Source organism: Polistes canadensis, unplaced genomic scaffold (genome assembly GCF_001313835.1).
Source record: "Polistes canadensis isolate GaletaPanama2010 unplaced genomic scaffold, ASM131383v1 scaffold_17, whole genome shotgun sequence".
Classification (NCBI taxonomy): Eukaryota; Metazoa; Arthropoda; class Insecta; order Hymenoptera; family Vespidae; genus Polistes; species Polistes canadensis.
Window position 1 is genome coordinate 666,933 of NW_014569564.1, and position 13,661 is coordinate 680,593.

At 27.8% G+C, this 13,661-nt stretch overlaps 1 protein-coding gene across 1 annotated transcript in view; it reads right to left on the reverse strand.

The window, feature by feature from the left end:
• LOC106793726 (sushi, von Willebrand factor type A, EGF and pentraxin domain-containing protein 1) overlaps positions 1-6,920 on the reverse strand; it is a 27,570-nt gene extending 20,650 nt beyond the window's left edge. Inside the window, exons 1-3 of the mRNA XM_014760889.1 lie at positions 6,896-6,920; positions 5,507-5,582; positions 2,870-2,903 (exon numbers count right to left, since the gene is read on the reverse strand). Of these exons, the coding sequence (XP_014616375.1) occupies positions 2,870-2,903; positions 5,507-5,578 (106 nt within the window). The 5' untranslated portion in view covers positions 5,579-5,582; positions 6,896-6,920. The remainder of the gene's footprint in view (positions 1-2,869; positions 2,904-5,506; positions 5,583-6,895) is intronic.
• Positions 6,921-13,661: the final 6,741 nt, after the last annotated feature.

Below are 13,661 nucleotides of genomic sequence, written 5' to 3' on the forward strand. Positions count from 1 at the left end.
AATGTTATTATTAATATAATAATATATATTTATTAAATAGTATTGTTTGTGAATTGTTTTTCTCTTTTTTCCATTGATTTGATCATTTTTTAGAATTTTTGTCTAGCATTTATTATTATGCATTTAATTAATGAATTAATTAAAGAAGGCATTTTTTTAGAATAGAAATTGTTGCCAATAATATGATACACTTCTGAAAAATCTTCAATTATTCTCGTAAATGATTTGAAACGAAACATTCTAAGTAAATTTTTAATAAATTCAATAAAAAAGAAGAAAAAGGAAAATAGGAAAATATATGAAAATACGCGTCATGAAGTATAATAAAACAATTCAATATTTTTCGCATTATAATGGATTCTTCGATATCGTTGCAATTCTCTCGTTGGATAGAGTCAATCGCGGCCTTCCTTTCTTTTAAAAGGTCAAACGGTTACAGTTCGACAAAGTTACTCCTTCTCCCAACATATATTAACATTTCTTATTCGTAGATGCATACCACAAAAACGCACACGTGTGTTGAATGTTTTTAATTATTGCTCATAAAATGAAAATAATCAAATTGTAAATAATGTTTTCGAAAATTTTATTTTTCTAATTTTGAGTTAAATAAATCAAATTCGTTCAATATGAATAAATATGAAATATTCATATGAAGTTATAAATATATATCTCAACTAAAATTATTACGTTATAATAATTTTATATTTAACGTTACCTACGATAATCAAGATAATATTATATATAATTATAAACAAATTTCTTAATATTCTTTTACGTGAACATTTATACTATCCTATTATTATCATTCCAATTATTTATAAATTCATTGATTACAATGATGATTTTAAACAATACACGCCTATATATTCTTTTACAAAAATATTTCTTAAATATATAGGAAGTACACTACTACTACCCATTTATTCTCTTTCTTTTCTTTTCTTCGTAATAATCGTTATAAGAGAATAATGAAACCCTTTGATGAAGAGCTCGTTTCGAAGAAACACAACTGTGACTTCGTGATGAAGCGTTAACAGGAGGAAATGAGTTATAGTAAGACGTAAGAAATGTAGGAAGGAACGCGTTACCGGATGTTCTACATTTTGGAATCCCGTTCGACGATATACATATACACATACCTATATACATACGTTGACAGCTTATATATACATATATAAACATATTCATTCATCCGTTAATATGTAAGTATATGTATCATTACATATATATATATATATATATATATTCAAACATAAATACATATATTATATACTTGCATAAACATTTGTATACATAAAAGCATACATGCACACGTATGTCATATATATAATGCATAAATATATTTTATATACGTGTATACAAACACGCATGAATATTTGTATATATAAAGACATATATACGTACACTATTTTATATACATACATACAGATGATATATATATCTATTATATATATATATATATATATAAGTCATCGAAAGAGGTGAATAACTGTGGTATGTATGAATCCGCCTGATGTATTTTTAGGATTAGTTGGTTGAACGCAATGCAAGCGAGAAGAACGGAGTACAGGAGAAGAAAGAGGAAAATGAGGAGGAGTTGGAGGGGTTGGAGGGGAAGGAGGGGGAGAAGGAGTAGGAGGATTCACGGTTTAGGAATGCCGTCCTCGTTCTCTCCTTTCTTCCTACCTTCTGGATCTTTACCTGGACCACGACGTCATCACAACATCGGGACTTTTCTCAAAGTATAGTTTAAACCTTTTACAAATATTTAATTCTAAAACCTGGTAAGAGTTTTTTTTTTTTTTAAATCTGTGTACTTATAATCCAATTGTTTTTATCTTTCATCTATTTTTTGTTCTTTTTTAATATTATCGTAATTATAAAAACGATCTAATAAGTTATAGATTCTAATTTTGTATTATATATCAATTTACATTGTAATATTTGGAATGATTTATAAGTACTTCGTGTATTGTTTTTCATTATGATTTTACTGGACACGGATGATCTAGCGATAAAATAATGAAGTATAATAAAAACTTTCGTTGAATAATAATATTATTAACGATATTATTATTATTAAGTCGTTGATCTTTGCAACGCGAACTCATAAATTTGACTATCATTTTCTTTTACTATATATATTCTACGATGTTAATCAATCATTACTTTCTTCTTAGAAAATTCATTCACTTAAAGATTTTCTAATCCGTTTCAATTGGAATTTGTAGATCATTGCATACAATTTAATCTTATATCTTTACGAATGATCAACTACAGATTCCTCGAGGCTGTCACATAGAAAGTAAAAGTTCCTTAACGAGAGAGTCAAAGCAACCAAGAGCAATGATGCCAATCGTTATTCGAATAGTTCCAACAGTGTTGAATTTTCTAATGCTCACGATTTCGCTTGGCCATAGGAAATAGTTATTTCAAGCTCGCTTTCACGTCATCTCATCTTGAGATCGTAGTTTCGAGAACCAAAAAAAAAGAAAAAAAAAAGAAAAACTATACGCAACGAATCAAACATTTTTTTTTCTTATTGTCTTGTTGAATAAATCAAAAAATATTATAATAAAAAGTTACTAAGAGATACTTTTGAATCTACAGACTAACACGTTTCTGATCTCTAAATTGTACTATCTTACATTATCAATGAGAAAAAATCATATCTACACTTGTTCTTTTGGTCTACCTGTAAGTTATGTGTGTTATGTACATTATCGCAGGTGTGACCTTTCACAAAACTGAACAAGGAGGATTTCACTCTCTTCGAGAGAAAGAGAATTATTTTCGAAGGAACGTTTAAAAAGGTACAGAAGTTACAAGTGAAGATATTCTTTCTATTATCTAACTTCTAACTTACCATTTGGACAGGTGAAGACGTTCGTTGTAGGAACCTGTAACCAAACGAGAAAAAATAAGTTTTAGTAAATTGTACATTTCTCGTTTGAAAAATCTCACTTAATATAATTTCTTTTAATAAAATATGCGCGATATATATGTTTATTAAAAATGTGTAGAATTTTATTCGTATATAACGTAATGGAAAAATAATTTCATGTTACTACGATTTTTTCGCTACTTTGTTGTTTTGTATTTTTTTTGTTTTGTTTTTCAAAGAAACATTATTTCTCACGTTACGATTAAATATATATAATTACACGTTACATATAATTATATTACAGAACCAAAAATATGAAAGCGGTGGAATAATTCGTCCAACTCGCGAATTCCCACGAATAGTCCCACGAGGAAGTTACTATAATAAGAAAACTAAAATAATGACAAAAAAAATGAGTATATCCCGAAGTTACTCTCGCTCCATTGTAACATGAGATCATTATAAACAATCCGATTACGTATCATACAATTAACTTTATTCACGTTACGTGGGCCAAAGTAACAATAATTCAACAACTGTATAAAAAATTACTTTTTATACCGTAACGATAATTATGAACAAAACGATGCTTCTTAAATTGACATAACAATTTAATGATACGAACAATTTTAAATAATAATAAATCTTGTTTTTCCTTAAGTGTCGTATTCCTATTTTTTGTTTGTTTCTAATTCCCCCCCCCCACCCTCCCCCACTCAACATACGTACACATCGATATCAACCGGTTTTCTCAAAGAACTTGCCCATTTTGATCATAACACTTCCTATAGTTAAAATATGTTGCAAGAACGAACATGTGTTGTGACATTGTGTCGGTTTTAAAGAGAATCGAAGTTTAATTCTGTGTGTATGTATATAAGTATATATACGCATGCGTGCGCGAATGCGTGCATGCCTATCCTGAAATTCACTTTCACCTCGGTCTCAGTATTATACACCACATCAAGTGTGTGGTACTCGATGGAAACTGGCAGGCACTGTAACTTCCACGGAACACCTAAATGCGAATTATTTCGTATTCCGTGGTTTCAATTTCCCAAGGATTCTTCTCGAAGAAAAAGAAATAGAAAAAGAAAGAGGAAAAGGAAAAAAGGAAAAAAAAAAAAGAAAGAATAGAAAAGGATAGTGGTAAATAATAACGGAGAAATAGACAAAACAAAAAAATATGACGAAAAAAGAAGAGAAAAAAAAATAGATAGATAAACCAAAATAAAAAAGAAGCACAAAAAATAATATTAAAATGCAACGAATTTTGCGATAGTTGGAAATAAATTAAATTTGATACAACCATCGCAGTATATTTCGTAAAAGATATTTTATTAATATAATATTGGATAATTCGATGATTTCTCCATTGATTAAAATCATTAACAAAATTATTCACTATTTATTTTTATTTTTCGTTGCGAAGAAAAAGATGAAGAAATAATAATAGATTGATAAGAAAAATATTAAAAAAAATGAAAGAAACATATATATATATACATAAAAATATAATATATAATAGAAAATAAGATATAACTATTCGAATGTTTCTCTCTCTTTCTCTCTCTCTATTCATGACGCATAAAATAAGAAGATAAAAGTAGACACCTACATACTTTCCGTTCTTCTTCGCTGTTCGCCAACACGAACGCGTACTTTTATCCGTCGCATCGAGACCGGACCCGTTATTCGTCACCGTTATGCCATCCGCGCGTAACAGCGACGCGACTCGAAATCGAATTCAATACTAACCGATTTCATCGATCCTCCTTTTCCTCTTTCTTTCAACTACCCCTTTTTTCATATTTTTCTTTCCCATTTTTTCACGGATTTTTTCCACGGATATACATGAATATATAATACAATAGAAAAGTATATTAAATCTGTCATCGTGTTAAATTTAATTAAATTCGTGGAAAAAATATAATGAAAATTGTATTTAAAATGCATCGAATTTGTTTGCGATAAATAACAAAAAAAAATGTTTACTTAATTACAGTGAAATATATATTTCGTAAAAAAGAAATATTTTATTAGACTAATATTTGAATTATTCAATGTTACTCGTTTATTAATTGTCAATTAAATCATACATTTTTATTTAACAGACAAATTATTATTTTTGACATTGGAGAAGAACACTTAACCGTGGTTCGTTAACCTATGACGAATCATACTTTAAAGAAAGAACGTGTTAAATAATTTAATTATATTTTTCTCGTAAGGACGAGATAATTGATATGCAGTTATCGTTTGAAAACTATGTACGACTTGGCGTGCATTGGTAAATGTCGCGTGACCTTGTTTCGTGAATGATTTATAAGAAAAAAGGGCAAGGATAGTAGTTGTACCCGATTGTTAATGATATTATATTATAACAAAAATGAACGAATAAGAAGTTTTTTACGAATCATATTATATTTCGTTTCCTTTGATGATCATTCTAAATAATTAGTTTATGAATTTCGAAATTCTAAGAAAAAATTCTTTCGATCTATCGATTGTGTGATCGATAGAATACTTGAAGAAACTAGTATAGTAATTTTGCAACTTTATTATGCGATATCATGTATAATTATTCTTTATCGTATAATTTTTAATTATTATACTCACCTGAGACGCCGTGAGCCGTACATGGCACAAGAGGAAGGCGACCAGTATGGCCGCCAATTCTCTTATCAGCATATTTCTGAAACAATTAAAACAAAAAAATAGAAAAGTTTGAAATTTTTATTTAAATATATTACAATTAATTTATTTTCATTATTTTTTCCAATTATTTTTCTTTTTTAAATATTATTTTAATATTTTATTTATTGTTACTAATCATTTTATAAAGAAATTCCGAAGTGTAAATTAATTTAAATTTATAATAAAAATGAAAAAGATGGGTTTGAAATATCTTAGAGTGACAAAATATACGGATAATTATTTACTCTATTAATTTTCCTTTCAAATTTCAAGATAATATAATACGTTGTATGGATCATTGATGATTTCTATAGTTCTTGGAATTTTCAACGATAAATCATAGAATTAACATTGAGAAAAAAAGATACAAAGTTGAGTTACAACGATTGAAAGTATGCGGAAGATATCTTCGTGGCAATTCACCGAGTATAGAATATATATATATACATACATATACAAATACTCGTAAAATTCCTTACGGTTTCTGCAGTTCGATCGCTTCCCTCTGACTCCCCTCCCCCCTGTCACCCCGTATAACGCATATTAAACTTTGTCCCCGTGTTTGACTCCTTCGTTATTCATCGATAATATTTTTTTTTAAATTCGCCAGGCGTGAAATTTGGTTACATCGAAAATAAATTCCACATTTTTAAAAAACACGTTAATAATTGTATTATAATATAAAAAGAAAAATCATATCGCTTATGAAATTTATTCAAAAGATTATCCTTACTTGATACGTTATTAATTTGTCAAATTTTATTTTTATATTAAATATTTTTATTAAATTTTATTATTTATATTATTTATATCATTTATATTTGAAAATTTTATTTTTATATTAAATACGTTTTGATCGCATATTTGTATTTAAAATGTACGATATAAAATTATCACCAAGCATAAATGAATATAACAAAATGAATATAAGATTGATTAATTTTCCGAGAATCCGTTATAATGATAGGGCAAAATAAATCGTGAAAATCAATGCGCGGGAAGGAAATCAAGTTTTGAGTGAGAAGTTAACAAACTAAACGACCACCCAGAATGTAACGTGATGTAACGGTATTGTTGAAGTTAATCGAAAGACGTTGTTGTACCCTATAAGAGACATATGGCTATCAGGCGTACATCCGCCGGAAAACATGGCATCAAACCTTGCACCTGACCATATTATACCTGATAATGTGTTTTTTTTTTCCCCAGACATTCTAAAAAAAACTCGCAAGTTAAAAGTTACACATTTTTTCCACACAATATAAATAACGGTTAAATATAATAATTTCATGATTTCAATTAATAACATACTTATATGTGATTATTTTGTTGTTGTTGTTGTTGTTGTTGTCAAAAAACCCATGAGAATAAGTGTGAAAAGTTTAGTCGATGTATTCGTATATGATAATTGTATTCTTGAAGATATATTTAAAATACTCTGTTCAACTTCGTGGATAAAGTAAGACTGCGTAACGACTTTGTCAAAGGAAATGACGTACTTAACGAAATACGAATGGCGTCGGAATAGAACAAAAGTCGGTCACGTACATATCACATATATCATTTTTTTTTTCTAAAGAAAACTAGTGTTACGACACTTTTCAACTCGATACGAAATAAACTTTGTGAAATATTTTACCAATATTATAATAATATTGTATTTTCGCTCGCCATTTTTATTAATCGTCTAAATTTTTCGTAAAAACATCGTGTGTTGCCCTTTGAAAATATATTTCAATTTTTTTAATACTTAAATTTTATATGTCATTCGTGAATACACTTATGTTGCATCTCGAATAAGATTCTAAGGTTTTCTTTTCAGTGTACTCATAAATTTTAAGGTTTCTTTTGTTTTAAAATGAAAATTATGTAACAAACTTTTCAAATGATCGATCCTAACAGATATATGTAAAATATCTTTTTCTCGTTAATAATTTTAATCAAAAACAAACATGATCGTAACGAGTTCATCGAATGTTTTCGTTACATTCAACATACTTTTTAAAAGTGGATCTTTTATGATAGTAATTTACCGTTAATATGTATACGTTCCGTTTCATTAACGAATGAGGGTCGATCATCTACGTGATATTTCTTTTTTTTTTTTTTAGTTCGACAAAAAGTTTGCAGGAATCTTTACGAACAAATATATAGAAACTAGAGTCCTTTGCGTGAAATAGAAAAAAGGAAAAAGAAATCTAGTAATCGGTTTCTTCTTCGCGTGTTTACGCGAAACTTGGTTTCGCTTAGTGAACAATTTTCTTCCCAACAGGTAGAAAATTATTTTCCACTTAAGATGAATCTATTCGATGGATCAGGTTCTTTACAATAAGAACCTAATTAGCAATAAATTCCTATTTTAAATGTAATTCATAGTAACAACAACCAACAAAAGATTTTTTCTTCTTCGGTTGAAATTGTTCACGTTCAATATATAAACAAAAATTATTTTATAACAAATATATAAATCAAAAGTAATAATCAAACATTTTGTTATGTTTGATAATCTTAAATAAAACGATAACCAAGTTGATAGAACAATGATTTTTTAATAGTAAGGGGTCCATCAGGATTATACAGCATGCAAGTAGTAAAACCTAATACTCAACTGTTTCCAAGAAAACGAAGGGATAAGAGTTTTTACAAGCATTCTTATATAACTATAATATTATATAATTCGTTTCAAATATAAAAATAAATTGTTAATTAAATTCAAGAAAAAAGAAGGTTTTTGAAAATTGTAAAAATTATTGGCCTGATACAAATTAATACCTAATTATCATCATTGTAATCTATTTTCATTTGATTATCTAAGATCGTAAAATGAATAACATTGTAATAAAAAAATGAGACAATTCATCATGATGATATACATATTCACATCAATATAAAACTGCATAATATTAAATTTCCATTCTTGCTGCAGATCATCGCTACCAGACAACAGACACTACTGTGTTGATAATAAATTGAAATACGAAGAGGGGGATACACGATTCTAAGGTCGCTTCGTTTTTTGTGGTTTTATAAGTAACGTAAGAGTATATGTGTATGTATGATACTTTAAACTCGTATTACATTACCACCGTTACATTTCTTTGTCTCTTAATAAATATATATAACAAATACTTACATTAGACACATATACATTTTCATAGAAATATATAAATACATATACATAAATATTATATATATATATATATTTATGCACGAATATGTTCAAACATAATTATTTTTTATCTTTATCTTTCAAACAGATTTGTTTATAAGAGGAACCTTATCAATTTTTATCCGAAAGATTATTTATTTTTATTCGTTTTCTTTTTATATTTAAATATGTAACATAGATGATGAAAAAGGCAAACGTGTTTAACAAAATTCATCGACATTGGAATCCACTTGTTTATAATTTATCAGGGATAAAAATAACCGACACGTTCTGTTCAACTGTTTTTTCGCGTCTATCAGTCACACAGTCTTCGTCGTCACTAGAGCATGACGTTTCCCACAGTATTACAGTCAATCATCTTATTACATTAAGAATTCTATTTGATTGATTTAATTTAAACACAAAATAATTTAACTCTTTCGTAGCTGGACTATGTATTATGATAATAAATAATTTCGGAATCTGATTTTGGGGATATTGATTTTTCAAAATTAATTAAATTTCATAATAAGTTTATTTTATTATTAAATTTAAACTTGTTTTTATATATAGTTATATTTATTAATTATGCAGCATCAAGTATTGTCTCAAGAATAATATTAAAATGTTTGTAGGTTTACTGATATAATTTATTATTGTTATATCATTGATATATTAATCAATTTATTTAAATATTGAATATGATGAATAAATGACAAGATATTTTTGTTGGATTCAAATATTGTAGGATGCATTTCGTTAAAAAATGAAATTGACAAGAAACGAAGTTGAGTTCTTTAACGAACGAAAATAGAAATACCGTTTGATATCATCCGATCACGATTTCCTGTTGGTCATACATGGATTTCCGTTTGTCGACGAATTTGGTGATCGTACAGACGTAATATTTATCTACGAAGTATTGAGTTACGATTTTTAACGAAGAAGTACGTTACTGCATTTAAATATGCAGTTTGTAAAGATCCCATGTATGCATCGTGTCACTCAAACGGGTTCACGAGTTATTGAAATAATAACATCAACGTGACACGAATACTAAAGTATTCTACGCATACTAACGAATTTTTCTTCATTTTTTTTTTTAAATAAAATCAATCAAGATCATTTTGTTTTCTTGTTTTTATTACTATCATAATCATAATTAATAATTATTAATATTATTATCTTGCCAAAAATAATATATAATATATTTTATTTCTATTTTTATAATATCAATAGTAATAACAATGTTTTTATTCATCGATTAATATTTAGTATTTAAATGTTACTTATTCCAAAATAATATCATTGAAATTTCTTATCATCATTCATTTTCGTATTATCTCGTTCGAAAAAATCTTTAATAACTAATTAATATTATTTATTAAACAAGAAAATAATCAAATATAGTCGATTAATATTATATATAATTTATTTTCAAACTATAAGATATAAGAAAAAAAGCGATTATTTAATCGTATGAGAGTATTGTTAGCCTTTCTACGTTCTCAAAGAAGTACAGATGAAAATGATTAAGGAACAGCATTCATGTTTCTTGCTGCAAGGAAGAGGATGGTGAAGAATTTTGCAAGGATCAGAGTAGGACTGCGATTTTACTTGTGGGTGTAAGCTTAAAGAATAGGTCGTGGGAAATATACGGTAAAGGAAGTTCGAGCAAGAACTTGTCTTTGTGCGTTGCAAATAGCTAAGAGTAAAGTTCCCCTTTTACCTTTTCATTCGTTTACCATTTAACGTAATATCGTAAACGTTCATCAAAGAATTCTCAACGTGTTGTCCACGTGCGTACAACATTTTCACCTGCTTTATCTTTTCCTTTTTCTTTTTTTTTTTATTCTCGTAATCGACTCACGAACGAATTCATGTGCAAGTTAAAAATAATTCATATGATTTGCTTTAGAATATACTTCAATGATGTAATAATTATATATACGCGACCACATAGGCTTCTATATAATATATATTTTAATTAGAAAAAAAATTGTTATGAATCTCTTGATGTAATATTTTTGACGTAATGTTTTTCATTACCTTTCAAGCATACAACTTATTATTTACTAGAAACTTTCTAGTATTGAATTATGAGAGCATCGTTAATGATGTATTTGAAAATAAAGTGAATTCATGTTAAATAAAAGTGTGTGTGTGTGTGTGTAAAAGAAAATAAAAGAGAAATATTAAAATAATAATAATAATTTAAATAATACTCTTAGAACATTGGTATTTCGATGAATCATACGGATAAATTAAATTCTTAGCTAAGTAAGAAGATATTTTCTCGTATATAAATATTACCATGTGTAATAAGTATATTTAATTGATTTACGAATAAAATTAATAATATTAATTTAAAACAATCAATTTTTCTGATTCCAACAATTATTTTTTTGAAGTTTATTGTCATATTTTTGCGTGTATACGTATATTATATCTTTCTATTGCAAAAATTTAAGAAAAGAACAATAAATGAATATTTAACGATATTCGATATTATCGATTAATAGACGTTACGAGTAAAGAATTAACGTTAGCCAATCGTTCGACTTGAATAACATTGAAATTATCTTGGGAATCGTGAAATTCCGTTAGCAACTCCATTAGCAATATATTATGGTGTATAATATAGTTGGATGAACGTCCCGCTTTCGAATAAACGTATTATGTAATTACTTGCTTTATCATAATGCACACGTAGGTACTAAATGAATTTTATTTACAATTAAAGTACAATAATATAACTTTTATCGTAATTTTTTTTGCACATATCCAATGTAACAAATTAATTCGATCAAATTTAATATTTTTTTTATAACGTGTCAAGATAAAATGTTAACGATCTCATTTGTTATAATTTGTAAATAATTGTTATTTAACACGTAACCCATTTTATATATTCTCACATGTGATAATATAATATATAATTAAATTATTTTATATTATTAAGTTGAACCAAATGTTCATGCATTTATCGTGTTATTTCAGATAGTTCCATTTTTTTTTGTTTTTGAAAAAATTTACTTTGTAAATATTAATTTGAAAACACGCGAAAATTTTTCAATCACCCTAATATCATCATCGTTTAATCCAAATTTTTCTATTATTCGAGAAAGTAAATAAATCCACGTGGTGATGACAGAGAAGAAGATTTTCACGTTTTACGGGGGTTCGTTGACCGATAAAGCACATCGTACCACTGCCACCGCCTAAGCACCAAGAAACATGATGTTGTCCGGTTCCACGCGCAAGGAAAGTGCAACAACGTTGAACACCAAAGAGAAGACGAAGGAAACGGTCGAACAAAATTACGAAGCTGCGCCTAGGCGAATAGCAAGCATACCTACGTACACAATATATACACTACTGTTCTTTCTCTTTTAATCTTTTTTCTCTTTTTCTTAATACCCATAGCATATACAGGGCGTGGCTGCTGTGTGTGTTGCCTGGATCGAGAAAATATATTAGAACAACATGCTGCTTCCTATGTTTCGTTTTCAATTTTCTTTACGGTTGCTACACGATTATTATTATTATTATTATCCGGTATATTTATCCAACGCACCTGTACGTACGCGTGCATTCTTTTTCTTTTTTTCTTTTTTTTTTTTTTCTTCAGGGATCTTTACTTATTATAAGTATTTTGCATACATTTATCACATTGATTACATTATTATTTTTTTTATATATAAACAGCAGTAATTAATTATGTGTTTTTATTTAACGTCCTTGACGAAATAGTTGCATTTATAAAGAAAAATTTGTAAATAATGTTATTATATCGTTCAACTTTTTCATCTCCTTTTTTTGTTCGGTTATTAGTATCAGTTATATGATAGAAATGTTTTACAAGATGTAATGGTTACCTTAGCCAAGATACCACCACCCTGGCGAGTGTGAATTCCTATTTAAACCATGAATTGGAAGGTCGTAAGGAATATTGTATCATTGGTGTACTTTCTTACGTGAATGGAATCAACTTTTCGTTGGATTTAGTCAAACGTGTAGAAATGATGTTACTTATATTTTGTTAACCAGTGTTAAGATCGATTAATAATTTTGAAGATTTGTTTTCATCGACATATCACAATATTTGAATATTTTCATTTGCTTGGAATGTAAAACTAACAGATACCATCCCTACCTACACGAAAGAACTACCACCTGACGAAACGTTCATTCTAACGTGCTATATATACTTGTACTATCTTAACATCCTACCTACAGATCCACCTACCTACCTATCAACCTACCTAACTCAACCTACCAGTCTTATACTACACGAATTAGATCCGGTATAGTATTTAACTTTCAAAAGATCCTCACGCAAGAACAGGTTTTATCAAAGATCTTCCTTACGGTCTTACGAAAAATCTTTGAAAATATAATTTTATATTATAATAAAATCTATATAACAAAAGAAAAGTTAATATTTCAGTGTTATCGTTAAATAGAGTATTCAAAAATTATTTCAGAGATGGTAACCAAAAAAATAACCCTTCCCTCACCCCGATAAATTAATATCTCTGATTCGATCGTTAAACACAATTGGAAAATAAAATGATCAGATAATTATTTATGTACGAAATTTCTCTCGCGAATAAAAATACGAATTAAATAATGAATTAAAATTTAATCAATTATAAAATATTGACTAACACACATATTTTCTATTCGTAATTTTGATCGATAATCTTAATAACACAGACGTTCGATGTAACCTATCATAACGTTATAAAATCAAAATGAATTATAAAAATTCATAGAACGAGTACGTTAACGAACTAAGGCGGGAAAGAAGGGATCGACTTTAACGATCAGCAGGAAACCAACAGTCACGCTTGCGATGGCACATCGCCTCAACACGAAAGAAGATCCCTTGGTATCTTATTTTTCCTTTTTTTTTTTTTTTTTTTT